Here is a 20305-nt window from a genome sequence, read left to right on the forward strand (position 1 = left end):
CAAAACTGTCAAAACAAAAGCACATTTTCCACGTCGTCCTTGTCAAAAACAAACAAACTTGGGCTTCAAATGTGCTTTATTTGTTTTGAATTTGTTTTTATGCTAAAAACCAAGAACAGTGTGAGCTTTCAGACCTCACACTGTTCGTCTCTGACCACAAATGTTTTCACATCTCCAATCATTTTTCAGGGAACGAGGATACAGTCTGCAAAGGTCCAGCGATGTTAGATCAGAAATGAATCGATACAAATCAACGTTTAATCGTGACCACAGTGAATTAGTAAACGTCTGGTAAGACTCTCCGGAGAGGAACCGTCATATTAATACATATGGGCCACGAGTGATGGCGACTTTCTGTCACCGAGATTAAATTAAAAGACACAATAAATGTCACGAATAAAATTAAAACACACCAAGCCAACGCAATAAGGCCATCGGAGAAAAATAAATGTGCAGACTTCACACTGTTAAAATTTATACTCTTAAGTTCAGTTCACCGGTTTTCATGACGAGGCTGAACACGTCCCATCAGCCCACAACCACACAAGCTGAAAACATACAGTGTTCTCTCAGTGCAAGTCAGGCTCGCTCGCCCACACATCCACACGTCTCATTAACACATTGCATGGATCTATCATAAATATCAACTCCAGATATCTACAGTATCGACATATGCAACAGAAGGAAATGTAATACATGCAAGTAAACAAAGAAAAACAAAGAACATGTCCTAGATTCAAACAACGCAGCTGTTTACACAATTCATTCAGCCTCATTGTTTTTTCCATAAATCCGTGTTTCGCAGTCTTGTGTGTCAGAACGAGAGCAGGGCACTGAGTCACCGCCTTTATTCAAAGCACACCGTGACTGCCAGCTCCTGGGGAATGGCTCACTTACATGAAAGTTTGAAAAAAATGTTGTTTTTTTTATCAACAATCATGTATGTTCTCAAACTGCACACGAGGAAAGTACAGAGTTTCACAACAGTTGGAGGGAACAGCTCCAGAGGTGATTTTCTCTCAGTGGTCAGATTTTCTCAATCAATTAAAACTCAACATGCTTTTCTGAGACTAATTTTGACAAAAAGCCTGGAGACTAAAATGTGGCAGTTGATAATGAACCATTTCAACATGAAGCCACATCCTCAGACTCACACGACTTCCCATCAATATTCAAACAATTATTCGCTCTATTTGAAAAGGTTTTCGGGGAATGTGCAGCTCTGTTTTACAGCTCAAAGGTCCCGGTGGAGCTGCTTGATGAAAGCCACCTGTGTATTCCTGCCTTGCTGCAGTTTAGATCCCACAATTAATCAAACTGCTTGAATTTAACACGGGTTACTAAAGAAGGAGCTGCACTGTTGTCAGTTTTAAATCAGGTTAAGGTTTTTTTTTTTTTTTTTTTTTAAAACAAAGTCCTGGTCAGTAAACAGATTTTTAAAACTTCCTGTTAATCTGTCAGTTGAGTAGAATGTTTGTAACTTTTCCAAAAGCAGCAAGTCGCTCACTGCCCCTACTTTGACGCAGCGGTTGGCCATGAGAGTGAAAGTTTAGATAATGGATAAGATTTGACCTTCCGTCTATTCTTGTGAAGTTCATCAGGTTGAGATTACAAGGTTGATGACGGGTCCAAGTCCGATTTAGCTAAAGTTCTCCTGCCAATTTCAAAGAACAAGTTCAGAAACAAACAAATATCTCAGGATGAAAAAGAAAGAGGAGCCGTACACGTAGAAGACGTGAATTTGGAAAGACGAGGAGATCCAAAGTGGCCGAAGCCACCGTCGATGTGCTGTAAACAAGAACACGACTTCCTCCTGCTGCTCAACCCAAACTCCATCCCTCCCCTTAATGTTCCTGTTGTTATCCGAGCCGCACGTTCTCCTGCTGCATTCTTCAAATGTGAAAGACAAAGTCTGAAAACATCAATAGAGATACTGAACATGTGAAACTCTCCCCCATCCTGAATTGTCCCAGAGCGACACAGAAACGCCTTGTGTCAGCTCAGCGTCGTTACAGCGTGATCCTCCATTTTACTTTAAAAGCCCCCACTCTTTACAATTTCATGATTAAACTCAAACCAAACTTAAAACAAAATCTATGAATAATTTAAAGGAGCAAAGTTGATGTATTAAAATCAGTTTCTTTCATTTACATTTGAATGTTGACATCTGATTCTTCTTATTTCTTCTTTTCACCAGCCGGGTTAAATAGTTTCGTATATTTCAGCAGCTTTAGGAAAACAACATACGGTGGACGATGAGAAAGAAAATCATGGTATTGCTCATTTTGCGTTATGTTCCTTTTTTTTTTATCCTATTTAAGTTACATGCAAGTATTTTCCATCCTTCATCATGATTTTTTTTGGACAGGGTGAATTCACCAGAACGAGGTGGAAAATGCTTCAGAAAAGGAAAAAAAAAAAGGTCGGAAAGAACAAGCGAGTGGAACGAGGAAGCGATTATCGAACAGGAGGAGAAGAGCTATGCATCCAATTGCTTTCTATTTACCTGGAAAAAGACGGCGCAGATGAAAAGTGCTTTAGAAGACGATAAACCTTTTTGGTTGAGCCTAATACAGACAGATCTACAGTAGAAACGAGACAGACCCACAGAAAGATGGACTTCCTCTCCCTCCGTCCACAGTCACACATTTAGCTATTTACATCTTTTAGTAGTGTTCTTCTTCATTATTCTCTCCGCGGTGTGTTCCATGACTTTATAATGTATAAACAGGCCATGAGCTCCTCACGCCGTGTCCGTCCTCGTCCTTCCAAACTCGTCCACGGGGGTTATGGGCGGGAGGAAGGAGGCGTCAGATCAATAATGTTATCGGGCCAGTGATGAAGAAAAGAGGGAATGAAGCCGAGGGCAGTTTTCAGTTCAGTGGTATCATGTCTCTGGAAGCTGGTTGATGTCAGTCAAGTTGGTGTCGTTGAGGATGACTCTGATTCGATCCAAGGAGTCCGCCTGTCGTATTCGCTCCAACTGTACCTGAGGACGCAGACAAACAACAATCACTCGTTCAGGTTATCTTGTTGTGGGACAAAAACAAAAAATGAAGTTTTGCTTTTGCCAGAGGGTTTGGGGTTCGATCCCCGGCTCCAAGTGTCCTTGTGTGAAACAGTTCTGCACATAGAAGTGCTGTGTGCATGTGTCCTGTGCTGTAAAGTGTTTAAAGTGAGAACTTTGAACAGATTAAATGCAGATGACTTATTTAACCTGGTGCATTCCATCTTACCTGAAGAGTCTGAGAAAGTTTGACAAAGTCCTTCTGAACCTGTTCACTAACGTCCAGCTCCGTCTGCAGCCGCTGAGCTTTGTCTCTCTCGTCGAAGGCCTGAGTCTCTAGTGCACTCTGCAACCACCACGCACACAGACACACACACAGACACACACACAGACACACACACAGACACACACACACAGACACACACACAGACACACACACACAGACACACACACACAGACACACACACAGACACACACAGACAGACACACACAAACAGACACACACACAGACAGACACACACACAGACACACACACACAGACACACTAATCAGATTAGAACTGAACGGAGCCAGTGAAACGCAGGAAAAAGAACCGTGATAAATATTTAACTGCAACACATTTGCTGAATAATTTAAAATGATGCCGTCTGTGACTCGCTGGCTGTGTGACTGGTCTCGTGTCAGATTACAACTGTTTCTGGATTTTATAACATAATGTAAAATATTAACAACACGTACAGGATCTCTCATAGAAGGAACAAACATTAAACACACACAACAGTAAAGAATTCTCTTCAAGAAAGGTTGGAAAAGACGTCTGCAATGCTCCGATATGATTGGTCAGGTTTAAGAGACGGGCATTGTGGGTAGTTTGGTGCAGCACAGTGATGAGTGTCAAACTGACCTTTGCAGTGTTCAGCTCTTTAAGCCGCTGCTCCAGACTGATCCTCAGAGCCTGGAGGTTTCCCAGTGTCTCAGTCTTCTCTGCCAGACTTCTCTCCAACTACGTAAAGACACAGTTCACAAAAAGGAGTGAGAAATAATCACTACCACCGACAGACTACAACTGGAGGGGAGCCAACAAACAACAGTGACAGATTTTCAAAACTGATAAGCTAAATAAATAAGACGTTTTTTCTGTCCATTTGGAGGCAGCAGAACAAACACAACCTCTGACTTATAAATCTTTAAAGAGTTGACTCTCGTGATAGTTTCAAACAAGCCACTGTGAAGTGAATCATTTTTCTTCACTGAGGTTTTATTCTTCGTGAAAATCAAAGAGTAAGTACCTGTTTCTTCTCAGCTTTGATTCGCTCCAGCTCCGTCTTCAAACTGGAGAAAGAAGCTGCAGGAGGGAGACGTCATTAGATCTCACAGATCTCATCTGAATCTCGGTGCCCACATATTCCCCCCCGGAATAATAACCTGGTGCCTTGAAGATTATTACGCTATTTATGAGTTATGGAACAAAGCTGCTGAGTGATGGTGTGTGTGTGTGTGTGTGTGTGTGTGTGTGTGTGTGTGTGTGTGTGTGTGTGTGTGTGTGTGAGACAGACAGTGAGAAGTGGTTTACATGACAAACACTAAAGACTGGCAGCTTTGACTGACGACCACCAAACACTCAAACATGAACATGTTTGTCCATCAGATTAATCCAAGCAATTCAAAACAGTGTGTAAAAGTTGATTAATTGATTAGTTGATGTTAAAATTACTAATTCAAGAAACTATTTTTAAAACTTCCCAACTTGTGTTTTCTGATTTTTTTTTTTGTATTTCAAATTTGTTTTGATTTTATTTTTACATTACACCTTGGGGCGTAGAGACCTCCTGTTTTTTGGGGACTTTCTCGAACCCTAACCCGAACAAACCATTTTAACAAAGTCGTCCATCTGGACACCGTGTGCTCCGTCAGCGACAAAGTTGACATGAAGACCGACTGATTGAGGCACAACGACTTAAAATAAACACTTGTAATGAAGTAATTTTAAAAAACTGCTAACAAAGGACGAGCTTTGTGGACGGGTGCTCACGCTATAATAGGGGAACTTTTTATTTCCTCATCATTGTTAAAAAAGGAACTTCTGTGCTTTTTTTTTTTTTTTTTTTTAGACTTGACACAGACGAGTGCTCGACCTCAGTCTCTGCTCATACAACACAGATTATGATCTGCAGCAGTGCAACAACGATTTCACCTATAAATAACCACTAACATATATCGAGTCAATATTTACTGACAGACAAAGTGCAATTAATACTATATCCGAGGGCTGACGCACATGAATTAACAAATTACTTGAAAAGACTGGTTCAGGTATCTGTGGGAAATCACTGCACCGATTGAATATATTTTTTCAACTACGATTCTCTAAACCAGCCAAAGATAAACACAAGGGATTTGAAAGGATTAAAACTTAATAAGCAGAATTAGATCCAATTAAATTCTCCCGAGCCTCATCCCAGGCTGCAGCATCAGTGTTGCATGCTCAATATAAACATCTACATTGACAGTGAAACATGGGACAGCATACAGTAATGCAAATTATATATTAATGCACATTATAGCCAGTTCAAACACACGTGAGGGAAAGCACTACACTGAGGTCTCACTACTGTAATTAGTCCCGCAGCTCTGCCATTAACACACAGATGATGCAGCTGCAGTGAAACTTGTTTTTCATACCTTCCAAGATGTCTGAGTGAAAGTGATCAGTGGAGAGGAAGCAGAAACAGAAGAAAATGTAAGAAATGTCCATAAAATAAAAAGGATGTATGTTGGATGCATCCCTGAAGATAAACAAATGATGAGATAGTTGTACGGTTGGATATTTAAACTGACCACCTGAGCCTCACCTATCTCCTCCTTACAGCCCTCGATCTCCAGCTGCAGCGTGTCCTCCAGGTTCTCCTTCAGACACTGCTCTGCCTGGATCTGCTCCTTCAGAAACAGAATCTCAGCTTTCAGCTTCTCCTCCATGTGATCGGCCGACGTCCGCAACGCCACCATGTCCTCACGCAACCGCAGCACCAGCCCTTGCAGCTCCTGGAGAAGAATCAAACTACATTACAGGGGATCGATGCTAAAATTAACTACACTGATTCTGGACAGAACTTCTATTACAGTCGGTGTTTATCTGATAAAACTGTGAACAAACTTAAAGAACTGCTTCCTTCTACACTTCCCTCACAGCCAAGTGTCGGTACAACACTGGAAAGTTACAAGAAACTCTACTCCCACACTGGTTGATAACTTTATTAATCGAACAGCAGCCTCATTAAAAACAACCCTTGACGCTGTCGCCTGCTAAAAAAGAAGTAGGTAAATCAGAGGAGATTCGCTTCATGGTATAAACACCTGTTTTAAAACATCACGGAAACTAGAGAGGAAGTGGCGTTCCGCGAATCAATATGACTTTCACCTAGCCTGGAAGGATATCCTGATGAATCACAAGAAAGCACTTAGAAATGCCAGAACCTCTTACTATTCATTATTCATAGAAGAAAATAAGTCTCACCTCTACTGACCCATCTATCCCTCTAACTCTGAGAAGCAATGAATTCAGGAACTTCTTCACAAATCAAATTATAACCACCAGGGAAACAATCACATTCGTCTACCAGGCTCCTCTCCCGTGGAACCAGCTCCCACGCTGGGTTCGGGAGACAGACACCATCTCTGCATTTTAAACTTCAAATGTTCCTTTTTTAATAAAGCCTCTAGTTCTGGATCATGCGGGTCCTGAACCATCCCTTAGTTATGCTGCTATAGGTCTAGACCGCTGGGGGAACTCCCATCATGCACTGAGCACTTCTCCCCTTCTCTCTTCTCTCGGTCGAGGCAGATGTCTCCACACTGACTCTGGTTCTGGAGGTTTCTCTCTGTTAACGAGGGAGTTTTTTATCTCCACAGTCGTCAAAGTGCTGCTCATTGTTGAACTGTTGGTTTCTCTGTATTAAATAAGATCTTAAGGTCTTGACCTTCTCTGCAAAGAGCCTTGAGATAATGTATATTATGATTTGGCTCTATACAAATAAAACTGAATTGAAGTGTGTGTGGAACCTCCTGAGCAGAGAGGAGGGTTGTAAGTTGAATGAGCACTGGTGCCATTGATCGGTGGACTCAAAAAGGAATTACCGCAGGCAATTAGCTCCTGACTGCTTCTCTGCAGGGATTATTTTCTCTGTCAATTGTTGTCAGTTTCCACTCTCTCCCTCCCTCTCTCTCTCTCTCTCTCTCTCCCACTCTCCCTCCCACTCTCCCTCTCTCTCTCTGTGGCCTGAATGGTTTATAAAAGGATAATCTAATGTATAATGGAGAGCTGGATCTGAGTGTCCACAGCAGGATGTTCAGAATCAAATCCATCATTGAGGTATCATCTGTGTTTTCTGAGCTGCTGTAGAATGTCAGTAAAAATACATTTATTCATGGTCAGTACATTCAGGGAGTACCAGTAGTACAAATCCAAAATAATCAAATCCATGCACTGCCTTCAAATCTTTGTCCCCCCACGACAGTGTTTCTGTAAATATGACCAATCAGCTTAATTTTCTGTGCATTTAAAGATCGTAGAAGTCCGAGAGGAGAGAATTTTAAAATGGTTGTGACCGTATTTCGAAGGTGTCATATGTGAATTTCTACAGTTAATTTGTACGAGAGGTGAATGCACTGCACTCGCTCAGATTCACATTTGGAAAGGAAATCACCTTGACAGTAAATCCGGATTTTAAAGCTCTTATCACACTTTTATCTTATCTTAAACTTTCATTACTTGTTTTATTGCATCAATACTGCTTCATATCACTTACCAACTAAATCTTAACTAATCATTCACTCCAATGAATGAAGTGTAGAGGCCGGGCACTATCATTAACTCATATATTAAAGGTATGAAGCTTCGAGGCTGAATACACAGCACCTCTTGATGCGAGTGCTGAGATTAAAACATGTGATCCTGGGTTTCACATACGTGCACAGTATTGGGCATCTGGAAGTCCTCCTGTAGCTGTAGCTCTATGTGCAGCCTGTGTTTTCCCTGCAGACTCTCGTTGTCTCTCTGTAGTCGACTTAGTTCGTCTGCCACCTGCTCCCTCGACTTCACCAGCACCGCCTGGAAGAAAACAAACCAAACAAATCAAACTATCTCATCGTGTGCCAGGTTGTTTCCCTTTTTTACTTCCTGTCACAAGTAACCAGCTCCACTTCAAAACACAGAGTGATTCCTTCTGGGGCCACGATTCATCCCATTGTCCCTGCACAACTTATATTTTCCCAAGAGGAGTGCTATGACTCACTTCATGACAGTATGAAGACTCATGCTGCTTCAGAGCACATGAAGCAAATGGAGAGTCTCATTGCTCTCGCAGACGTTTGCCTGAAAGACCTTCGGTCACATCGGTGCATGTGCTGTCACAGCTTCAAGCTGCACATTCACTACCGAGAATGTTTGTCCCACTTGTCATCTTTCAACTTAACTCAGAAATACACGTGATGTCACGTCCGTGTATTTGTTTTTTGTCTGTTGTGGTGGAAGTTTTTTGTACATATTAACTGAAACCAAGAGCTTCATCGTGTCAGGAAATGTTTGTGGTCATGTGGAACAGTGATGTTATGTGACAGCTTCTCTTTAACTCCAAAAATTTACCAAATAGTTTATTTTTTAGGTTTAAACCAGATGTGAAATAATTAGGTCAATTAGTAATAAAAAAAGTTTATAGTCGATCTGCACCCTCAGTCCTCAGTTTATTATTTTTTACTGATGTCGTCTAATACCTTGATCAAACTACATGATTAGCCCTGATTTTTCACAGGCCAACAAATATCGGAAAGCCAAACAACACAACAAAAGTCCCACATCAGAGCTGAAGCTGCATTCGACATGATTCAGTGGACTCTCCGACCCGTCTCCTCCTCTGGCTGGATTTCTAACAGGCTAATTATCTGTGGTGCTGTTAGACTGTATTTTATTTTACAGAGAGGAGCTCAGTTTTTACACTTACTTCTCTTAGTGCACATGGCAACGGCTGCAGTAAAGAACACATCTGTGAATTTCTCTTGTGGTGGAAGATCAACCTTTGGACATAACTTAATATTTTTTGAGTGACAACAACTCCTGCAGCCAAGAGCTCCTTCGTATCAACAAATACTCGCGGTAAGAAGGAACAGAGAAGTAAATCCAAAACAGGGAAATCCAGCATCCATGAGCTGCAGTTCACTGTGGCTGCAGGTCAAATAACAGAAATGGTGCTTGTTGTCAAAACAAAAACAATGATATGCTCATTTGAAGGACTTGTTTCTTGCCAGCGCTACCTCAATCCTGTCCAATATTAAACTCTGCGACCTTAGACGGAACGAGGGATCCAAACACAGCTGTCAAGAGCAGGCAACGCCGAGGCTAACGGAGGAGTGTGCTGCTCACCATCTGTTCCTGTGTGTTCCTCTTAGCGTCACTGAAGGCTTGTTGTAGTGTGCCGAGCAGCGCCTCTGACTCCTGGACTCTCTGCATGAGGGCGGAAACCTGCAAAACAAAACACATCACTGAGACAAGAGCAAACGCCTTCAGGGCCTTTCAGACATTTCCAGAGATATTTACAAGACAGGAACATATGTTTGTGCACACACGGTGGTAATCTTAGTCCAACAACGTTAGAGTATGATGAGTAAGAACATCCAGTGGAGGAGAATGTTGGTGAAAATTCTGGACTTCTGAGTTTTTTACCAGGACATGAGATTGTTCTGGTTTCAGATATGAACAGAGCCACGGCTGTGAGTGACATCTGAATCCATGAATGTACTAAGATGTACTTCCTGTGTGTATCCCCCAAAGCGATGCAATCTGAGCTCCTGCAGATTCACAACTTGGTGGGGGTGGGGGTGGGGCGGTCACATCTATTATGTGAAAGGATGACACAGCCCACAATGCTGTGTACGTTGTTTTGTGCACAATTCATGGGGAATTTAACGAAAGGATTAATTTGTATTAAATAACTAAACACCATCAGCTGCACTGAATCAGATACCAGCATAGAAATGAATCATTTACTTTTCATTGTTAATAAATTCCCTGTGTCCAGACCTTGGTAGCAGTTTCCTCATTGCCTGATTTGACTGAATCCTCCAAAGTCTGTTTCTCCGTCATCGTCCTCTCCAGCTGATCGTTGGCCTGACGCAGCATCACCTGCAGTTTCTTCACCTGGAAGAGAGAGAAAGGCAGAATCCTTTCTTTTGTCAAACTGCTCATCACTTCAAACACAGCGTAGCTCATCGGGCGATGACATATTCCTCCGGCCTCCACAAAACTTGAAAAAGCAGATGATTCGGTGCTGCAGTTTAATATTTCCTCTCATGAAACCCAGAATTTCAAAATGCACCACTTTGCTACCTGATTAACATATTTATTTCATCAAGTGGTTCCTGAATTCTGCTCCGCAAACATAATTACTACAGACGAGTGGACATTAAATGGACAGAAAACACAAACCTGATCTCGTGTCTCGGCCTCTTGTCCCTGGATGGCCTGTAGCTGCTTCTCGTAGTTCGAGCACATGTCACAACGTCGGCCGAGCTTCCTGCCAGCGTTTTTCACCTGCCGACCGACAAACCACAAAACCACACTTCACGATAACGGTTTGATGACATCATGTCTGACACCCAAAAAGATCGTTATCTTTTAGTTTTTCTGTCTTGAGAGTTAAAATAAACTTGAACACAGAGAAAGACATTTTCAAAACTGGCAGGTTCAAAAAGTCATAGATCAATTCAGTTCTGGAACAGGAAATTCATCAAAGTGCCACCTCAAAGTTTGTTGCTCTAGTGAATAATATTACAATAATCTAACAAATTTGACAGAACACACATAAACCCAAGTGTATAAATGTAACGTCCTGCCATAACCACTATGCAGCCACTAAACTGTTTGAACCACATTTCAACAGTTGCTTAAACGGAGAAGACTTCTCTGAAAAAGCCTCTGGCGGAGGACGCACCTCTTGCTGCAGCAGATTCCACTCGCTGTCGCTGACCAGTCGGTAGCCTGCGGGCGGTAAGTAGGCGGTGTTGGCCGTGTGGGAGATGCTCGACAGCAGCGATGCCGTCTCCTCCTGCTCAGGCGTCATGGCTTTGATGGCCTTCTCCTGGTCTTTCGTCAGCAAGAAGTGGCTCGCCGTCAGCTTGATCGAGCTGATGGACGAAGTTTCCCCAAAACTACTGTCTGTCACGCCACAGTCGGCCCCCACCAGGGGCCCAAAGTCCGATTCTTCCAAGTGGCTGGCCGACTTGGCCTTGTGGTTCTGGCCTCCGAGGCCCTGCTGGGCAGACAGCGAGGAGCCGAGGCTGTCCGTCGACTGAACTCTCCGCAGGTTTTCTTTGTAGGGGTCCATGGGGCCCCCCAACACCACGTCAGTATCTAAAGAGTGCATCGAGCCGTGAGCGCTGTGGTTGCCGTGGGGCTAAAAGAGAAGGAGCAGAGAAAATTTTAAATATCAGACATTCACAAGGAATTAATTTTGTGATTCAAATTCCATTCATGCTGCAGATGAGATGAATAAAAAGCAAAAGGGACTTTTAAAAATTCAATAACTAACACCAAGTGTTTTAGAGGTAACCTGTGGAGTTTTCAAACCTTTGTGTGATTCTGATAACGGTGGAAATAAGACAGAACACGCTGACTTCTTCCTCCTGCAGCACAGTCGGAGTCAAGACTGCAGCAGGACACAACATGTAAAATACTCCTCTGATATTAAAACCAGCCCAGTGCAGTTTAGAACCGCTCTGCAGACAGTGGCCATTTGGGAAACTGAATCATGGAACTGCTCAAAGTGAAGACAGCTGGGTAAAAGTTCTGAAATGCCAGAAATCCCACTGATTCAGATTTTGTTGTTGATCATCCAGGCGTCATGACCTGGCTAAAGCTGTGGGACTGTACGGTGTGAACTAACGACATCCTTCAGTCTCGGTAAACACTCAACGAGTAACAGGATAGAAGCAACGTCCTTGATAATGTTTGCATATAAGAACAAATATTTGCCTCACTTAGTCAAGACTGAACATTTTGACATTTGGCTTTCACGACAACTTGTAACTTACATTGATACTGAAAACTATTTATGTGAAACGTAAAATGTAAGAACATACTAGAATCACTGCTCTGCGGTTGTATGCCTCCGTAAACCAGTGCAGCTTCAGTCCCTCCCAGTTTTCCTGACATATTGCATTCACTACTATATGAGGTCACGGTCACCTTTGACCTTTAACCACTGAAATCCAATCTATTCATCTTTGGGTCCAAGTGAAACTGGTGAAAATGTGAGGACATTTCCTAAAGGCAGACTTGAGACTTCTCTTTAAAGAGGCCAACAACTTGGTTTGTGAGGCAACCGTGACCTTGGTGTTTGACTTTTGACCACTCAAATCTAATCAGTTAATCCGTGAGTGTAAGGGAACATTTGTGCCAAATTTGAAAGGACTATCTCGAGGATTTGTGAGGTAAGAGTGACCTTGACCTCCAATTTCCATCAGATCATGTGAAGGAAGGAAGAAAAACATTTTTCAAGTCCCGAGTTAAAAACACAAGGACAGAAGAGAAGTTGCCATGTTGTGTGTTTGAGGATCAGTTTACACAAAGGGAATATAACATGACCATAATGGCCCCCCTCTGTTCTCGCTAAGGGACATATCGAGTTACGTAATGCTCAAACCTCCTCGACGCTCAGCCCGAGGAATGAGTCCTCCAGAGGCTCGGTGTTGTCTCCCCCGTCCTCCTCGTGCAGCTCGTTCACTTGGCTCAGCCTCTCCTTTTCATCCTCCTCCTTGGACGGAGATAAAAGGTTTAAAATCATAAGAGTTTTGTTTTTATGTTGTGGTTTGCGGGGGTGTTGAACTGGACTACATTATCCTGAGGAGTTCTTACAATCAGGGAGTTTACAGCAATTTAAATGGCAGCATATTATCTAAAACTCTCCTCATAGTTTCTCCTGGTCACTCTCTTATCACTACAATCACAGTATTATTGAGGGTTACAAATAGAAGACACTTTAATTTAATCAAACACGACAACAAACCGCTGCATGTACCTGGTCCTTCTTCTTCATCTCCTCCACCTGGCGGAGTTGTTCAGATGACAGCACGCTCTCTATCCTCTGCATGTCCCTCATGAGGAGGCGCTGGGACTCCAGGAACTGGTCGTTGGCTCTCTGCCACGTGTGTTTCAGCTGATTGTGCTGCTGCCGCTCCAACTCCAGCTTGTGACAGACTGAGGCGCCAAACAGAGCGAGGGCAGAGGTTGGAGCAGTGGTATGATGCAGTGAGATGATGTAACAGAAACAATAACATCCACCTTTCACAAACTCACATGAAGGAAGTCCTAATCCAATGTGACTTTTATTGTGATTTATTGTGTTTCTTTGGTAAGTATGTGAATAACTCTGGGAAGTTGCAGTTAAACTAAACCAAAAAAACATTATTTAATATTAAATTCTCTCGTTTCAAGAGACTTAAGACCAACAAATATAAACCAACCTGCCGTCAAGATTCTTATAAAAAGAAATATCACAAAGTACCATCATGCAGCTCTTTGCGTAGTTTCTCAGCGTCTTCCTGCAGGACAGATTTCTGCGTGTTCAAAACGGCCACATACATCTCCAGGTCTGTGCGACACGACTTCTCAGCCTCGAGAACATGATTGAGCTCTTTGACCTGTAAAAAAAAAAAGAAAATCAGAAACATGAAAATCTGGTTCATCTTCTCTTCATTGTTTCAATTTGTAAAGTGAACAGTTTATTAATTAGAGGTTGCTCCTCTGTGGTGAACAGACGCAGAAATTGCTGATTATTTATTTATTTAGAGTCTCCTCATTGCCACGTCTTTTCTGCCCACTATTCATTTGACTGGATGTAGCTTCTGATAATTTGCGCTGATGACTCTATCCCTCCTCTTCTTTAATTAGTATAGATTTATAATTAAAATTGATTGAGGTAATAAGCTAAGTATGCACAAATAAGTGATATCGCAGTAAATTACAACCAGGCGGAGAAAGTAAACGTAGCAGCATTTTGAAACTAAAACGTAGTCGTGAGGACGTAGAGAGAAATATCTGACTCCTCAGCTGCTGCCTCCCCTGACTCTGTTTACAAGCTAGTCGCTAACTCTGTCAGTCTGTGGTTGAGTAGCACAGAGAGGATTTTGTTTTTGCTGAAAACAGCCATCTGCTGTGGCAGGAAACACGCTTGATGGGAAAATTTGTGGAAGGCTGCGGTCGCCTTCGATTCCGCTCAGTTACAGTAGATTCCAATGGTGACAAGCTTCAAGAAGTGGCAATAAAATATCAAAACATCCATTAAAACTTCTGAGACGTCGCCTCGGTCCATCTGTATCATCACAGTACACTCATTCAACAGAGTACAGCTGTAACACTGTCCCACACAACAATCAACAAGTCAAACTGAAACCAAATCTGCGACTCTCTGTGAAGAAACGCAACCGCCAACGTTGAATGGTCATTTTTCATGCCTACAACTGTAGCGAGAACTACTGACACTAAAACACATCGTTGCTGCAGTATAACTTCTTGTTTGCACTGGAACCACAGAAATATAACTTAATACTACTGCGTCGATGCTGTCAGTGCCTCACAAACATGAACAGAACAGTTTCTAATGATACAAGTCAAAAAATTATCCAATGAAAAAGGTTAATTTATGAAATTTACAGACAAGCTATGAAGGAAAACCTTAATTTAAGTCAATGAGCTCTATGTTATTTCAAAAATATAATATTTAAAAAAGCCTGTCACTTATTTTTATTTAAAATTATTACTTACTTTACATTTGTTGCCTCAGCAATGCTCAAGTAAAAGTCAATATACTTAGCAATCCCTAAAAATACACGTATATCCCAATACAACATCACCTGTAACAGGCAGGCAAGAGTATTTATAACCTATGTAAAATAAATTTAAAGGTTGAATTCAACTCTTTTAAAGATTTTCTCAGACTCTAGATTCTAAACGGCCAAATCTCAAAAAAAAAGTATAAAACATGAAAAAGAAGCAGAAAAAAGAAGTAATTTAAAGCGGTGCCTCTTGATTTTACATATGATTGGGTTTCCTTGGTCGGCAGGTATTTTCTAAATGTCGTTCATAATCATGACATAGCAGTAAAACATTTCTACGCCAGGTTTTTCGGTGCGACCGAGGGATTTTTTAACATCATGCCCAGTTAACTTCTTATTGTGCAGTAATTTTCCACAATGAATCATTGATTTGTTGCTGACTGACCTTCGACGCCTCCAGTTCTTTCACCCGCTCCTCGGCTGTCGTCAGTCGGGCTTTCAGGGCTCCGATCTCCTGCTCCATGGGCATCACCACCGAGCGCAGCTTCTCTGCATCCTCCTGGGCCTTAAAGGGTTTTGAACATTAAAAATGTATAAATGTGGATAACTGCACAGCTTACACTTCTTTTATGTGCTTCACTTCCTCTTACCGCAGCAAAAACACCACATAACATTATCACAGACACTGAGACGCATTTTATTCTGATAACGTACCTTAACGTATCTTTTGTTTCCTGTCAAAATAATGTTCAGTATCTATTTTTTCTTCCAGTAAAACATTATAGCAATAATATATTGAATCCTGAATCTTGAATTATTATTATTTAATCTGTTAATTGTTTAGTCTATAATTATGATATTATTCATATTGTTTTCTTCGATTAATCAAATCCAAAGATTTTCAGTTTACTGTTAAATACAAAAAAAAATGCACATTTTTACATTTGAGAAGCTGAAACGTTCGAGTTTATATAAATAAATTATCATTTAGGTACTTGCTGATTTATTATCTGTCAAATGGCCAATTAGTTTAGTTGCTTATCAGGTAAATTGGGTGACTAGTTACCTCGTTCATCACATAAAAGCAGCTTTCTACGCTCAGCTACGTCAAGCTAGCCCACCAAAGGTGACGGATCTGATCAGTCTTGTTTTCATAATCATACCAGAGGCACATTATCTATTTTTAATCTAAACTTTGTGACATGTCACACACTCTGCTACTCGCAGTAAAAACTGTAGCTGACCTGGTGACGTACGGACTCCTCTGCCTCAGTCTGGAGTCTGTACGTCACCAGGTCAGCTACAGTTTGGCTGCTGTGGAAAATCTAAATCCAATTTAAAGGATACTTATAGAAAATAAGTGTAACATGAGTAAGAGCTATCGGCTGCTTAAATCTCGACCTGCAAAATCCAACATTGGTCAACACCTCGTGAGCAGTCCAGCTGGCTCCGGGGTCTGGCTCAGTGTGAGCTGCTCTCTGGCTCATCTCCATGATTTATGTTGCTCTTTTTTTTTTTTTAAAGAAGATTTGCTTCCAAAAACTAGAAACTTAAGTTCCCATATCAACACAAACTCCTACGCTTCACACAACAAAAACTATCCATCAAACCGTAGAAGAACAAATTGAATGAAGAAGCCCACTTTTTTCATTTCGTCCTCCAGGTTTTCCTCCTCCTGGCCCTCGGTGAGGCGGCGTCTCAGGTCTCCCAATTCCCGCTCCATGGCGTCGCGGTACTGGTTCCACTGGGCTCGCTCCTGATCCAAGCGCTGGTGGAACTGGACCTCGTATTCACACACGGTTTCTTTGAGTTACACAGAGATGAAGCACATAAGCACAAATCTGTCAGGCTGGTTTTACACCCTAAACCATACTGATGACAACAAGCAGATTATATGTGTTAATTAAAGAAGTTTTAACTTTTGATATTACCTTTCATGATGGCCTGCAGCGAGGCCACCTCCTCCTGCCACTGGCTGCGGACCTGGTCGATGGCTTCCTGCTTGGTGTTTTCCGACACCGTGGCCACAGCTTTGATGGTCTCGATCTCAGCCTGGGCCTGTGTCAGCTGGATCTGGACGGAGCTCAGCTCAGCCTGGGACCCCTCCAGCGCCGCAGTCTGCCTCTTCATCTCCTCTGGAGACAAATGAAGGATGACATGAATGATGGAGGAGAGGGAAATATACAAGAGTGGAGAGAAATGCTCTTTGATCAATGATTCATCCAACTTAGGAGGCTACAATATGCAGAATCCAGCAAGCTTGTGTGATAATGGGTCCTCACCTTCCTTCGTCAGGTAGAGTTCTTTAAACTTGGCTCGTTTCTGGTTGAACTCGGCCTCCAGCTGCTGCTTGAGTTTGATGAACTCGGCCCTCTCCTGCTCCAGAGCTGCAACTCGCTGCTGCAGCACTTCTTGAAGATGGAGAGAACATAGGACAGTAATTAATCAACCGGTAGTTACATATAATGTAGTTCCTCAGGTTGGAAACCGCTGTTTTAGACTTTGTCGAGTAATTGCGAGTAGCACATGTTGCCCAGAAGAAAATCACAACAAAGGAATAATCTTCCTAAGGGTAATTTCTAAACAGTATTTTTATTTTTTCTGATTAATACAAATCTCAAACTAATGCACTACATTTTTCCAGGTCATAGGTTTTTCCAACATTCTCATGCATCTAACTTCCTGCTTTTTTTCCTTTGTTATTTAAACGCAGCCGGTCAGGACGTGGGATGACGTATTCTCAAACTTAGACAGAGGCATGGAAACGTTTACAAGCACACGCAGCAGCAGCCGCCGCCATGTGACGGCTGAACAGACTCTTCCATCATCACAACATCAAAACTCAACACTTGATCTCATGTGTTCCGAGTGAATGTCAGCAGACTGGCTGTAGCCATCAACTAAAAACAAAGGAAATGCTTTTACTCCAAAAGATTTGTCACAGTGTCGACCTCCTTGGTCAGATTTGTGATTTAAGATCGAATAAATCACATGATTCACTATGTAAATACAATGAGCCAGAGGAGCGTCAACATTAAATCACCTGCGACGCAAAAATGGATGGAGCCAAATCTCAAGCTTCTCTCCAGCAGTTTACAAAAATGTGGTGCGTCTTGCGTCAGTGATGCTCACTGATACGGACACCACATGAGAGTAGCTGAGGTAAGATAATTACAGATGAACACATACCTACATGTCGGTAGGAGACGTGAACTCTTTCCTCTTCTGATTGAGATAATCAAGATTTGATTTCAAATCTAAAAAATTCAAATTATGTGCAGCCAGAGCAGACACCTCCACCAAGGAGCATCGGCCTCCTTCTGGAACCACATTTACATTCACTAAACATGTCTGATTGTTTTCAGGACAATCCAGGAATTATTCTGAGAAATGAATGAACTAACAGACAAACGCTGGTGAATATAGATGTTGACACTGATATTACAAATATTCCAACACGCTACAGTATTGATCTGAAATGGATCTTTAAATTCCTCACCGACTTTGTGTTTCTATCTCTTTGTTTGAGAGATAACAAGTCAAAGGTCAGACTAAGAGGTTTGTCAAGTGATGATAAAACTCCGTCATTCATTAAAAGGACAGAACAGGCCTCGTTAAAACACTGACACGAAGAAATAAAGACTGACAGGCTGAGCAGGTCATCAACGCAAACCAGCCACATCATTACAACGAGTACACAAACAACACAACTCCTCACTCACTCAATATTGAGCTGTTTCTATTTAATGTGCAATATTACAACTTTTGTGCAATTACAACATTCACATGCAATCTGTGTAATATTGCTGCTTCAGGTCATCATCATCATATTAATTTATTAGCATGTACAATGATTCACATCAATATATTTCAATATAATCTGCAGTACCCTACATTACTAACTACTCTACAATAAACTTGATTTAGTTTTAATACACTTAAAGTTTTACTCTATTTTAATCTCGACTTGTATTTTAGACTCAATCCTTATAATTAATAAGACTTAATCCTTATTTTATTCTACTTTCCACTGTTATATATCTGTAATCTTGGAACAAGCTGGCACCAGAATTTCCCGTTTTCATCATGTTATTAAATGTGTTCCCTGCAGGACCCCTCCACGGTCCCCGGACCGCTGGTTGAGCAGCAGAGGGGGGGGGGTCAACCTGCTGCAGCCTCCTGTGTTGGTGCTGCAGCCCCCTGGGTGAGTGAGTGTGTGCCGGCCACACGCAGCTCAGAGCACCGGGCTTAACAACCCCCACATGACCCGAGTTAACCGCGGACCGGGCTGGGCCAGAGACTGTCATCAAATTAACCAGGACTAGCCTCAGCTACGAGCTAACGTGCTAACGTAGCCCTGCTGGTAGACACACAGCAGCGTTAGCCCGGTGACGGTTAGCCCGGTGACGGTTAGCCCGGTGACGGTTAGCACGGCACGGGTCGGTTTAAAAAACAGTTTAACAACAAACACACGTGGAGTTAAAGGTCGAACCCGAGGCGGTGACAGCCGGTGACACGTCGCCCGGATGATGCTAACGAGCTAATGGGGGTGCAGAGGCCGCTAGCTCCGGTGCTGACGGCCCCGGACACCTCCTCCACAAACCCCGCGCACACACACACACACGAGACATTTACCGTCATGTTGCGGCGACGGAGCGGATCCCGGGGCCGGCTCGGCCATGGTTCCCTGAGGGGGGGGGGGGGCAGGAGGCTATTACCGGGGCAGAGGGGCAACAAGCTCGGAGCGTCCAGGTAAACAGGCTAACATCACAACTGCTGCGGCAAGCTAGCGCAGAGCTCGGCTGCTTCCGGTGGGGGTTTCAAAAATAAAATCCACAACGTTACACGTGGGTGACGGAAGTGTTCAGAGACCGATCTGATCCCTGACCCTCTCTGTTAGTATTTGTTCTTTAAAAGTCAATCAAACCACTCTGAGTACAAATACACACAAATAATCTAATCGGAGTACTCGGGCCTTCGCACTGTCGGTGCTCGAGCCCTAAGTATTCAAATGAAACACCTCCAACGTTGGACTTGTGACTTCACCGTCTGTTTTTAGAAAATCCCTCAGAACTTACTTTTACATGTTTGACTTTTAGCTTTTACTGTGTTTGTATATTTTATCAGTTTCCTTTGCCATTCATTTTAAATGATACTGTTCTTCAGTGGTTGTCCTCGATTTGATTTTAGATCATTATTCTTGCTTGTGGCCTTCCATGTGTTGTTATTATGTTTTCTTGATTTATCATCGTTTATTTTTATGGCTGTTTTGGAAATGTGCTGTAATGATAAAAATCAATGTCATAGTTATTACAAAGAGACTGAATGAGAAAAAAAGAGGCGCAGAATGTCTCATGTGTGGTCCCGCTGTATTATAATCATCTATGGTTGTACTATGATAAACAAATAAAACCCTAAAATACATTTTAAATGTCAATTGTAACTTAATATACCCATATTGAAGTTTTTTTTTTT

At 42.2% G+C, this 20305-nt stretch overlaps 1 protein-coding gene across 4 annotated transcripts; it reads right to left on the reverse strand.

The window, feature by feature from the left end:
- Positions 1-58: 58 nt before the first annotated feature.
- rabep1 (rabaptin, RAB GTPase binding effector protein 1) lies at positions 59-19665 on the reverse strand. 4 transcript variants are annotated; one of them, XM_069510097.1, is made up of 19 exons: positions 19466-19665; positions 17113-17241; positions 16762-16965; positions 16473-16633; positions 15276-15395; positions 13561-13696; positions 13075-13253; positions 12700-12810; positions 10990-11451; positions 10485-10589; positions 10080-10196; positions 9423-9521; positions 7974-8114; positions 5860-6049; positions 5690-5701; positions 4297-4352; positions 3912-4010; positions 3237-3353; positions 59-2989 (listed from the first exon to the last, which is right to left on the reverse strand). In XM_069510097.1, the coding sequence occupies exons 1-19, from the start codon at positions 19509-19511 to the stop codon at positions 2888-2890; spliced, it is 2586 nt and encodes an 861-aa protein (XP_069366198.1). In that variant the 5' UTR covers positions 19512-19665; the 3' UTR covers positions 59-2887. The 4 variants fall into 4 exon arrangements, with proteins under 4 accessions (XP_069366198.1, XP_069366199.1, XP_019960676.2 ...); XM_069510098.1 differs by having other exon boundaries at positions 17113-17238; positions 19466-19637; XM_020105117.2 differs by lacking the exon at positions 5690-5701.
- Between the last annotated feature and the right edge of the window lie 640 nt (positions 19666-20305).

This window comes from Paralichthys olivaceus, chromosome 15, assembly GCF_024713975.1.
Source record: "Paralichthys olivaceus isolate ysfri-2021 chromosome 15, ASM2471397v2, whole genome shotgun sequence".
In the NCBI taxonomy this organism is placed as follows: domain Eukaryota; kingdom Metazoa; phylum Chordata; class Actinopteri; order Pleuronectiformes; family Paralichthyidae; genus Paralichthys; species Paralichthys olivaceus.

Coding starts and splice junctions, on each gene's coding strand:
- rabep1 (XM_069510097.1), bottom strand. CDS start 19,511: ATGGCCGAGCCGGCCCCGGGATCCGCTCCGTCGCCGCAACATGACG. Junction 16,634..16,761: donor GCTGCAGGCCATCATGAAAG/GTAATATCAAAA, acceptor TGTAACTCAAAG/AAACCGTGTGTGAATACGAG. Junction 11,452..12,699: donor TCGGGCTGAGCGTCGAGGAG/GTTTGAGCATTA, acceptor CTTCTCTTTTAG/CCCCACGGCAACCACAGCGC.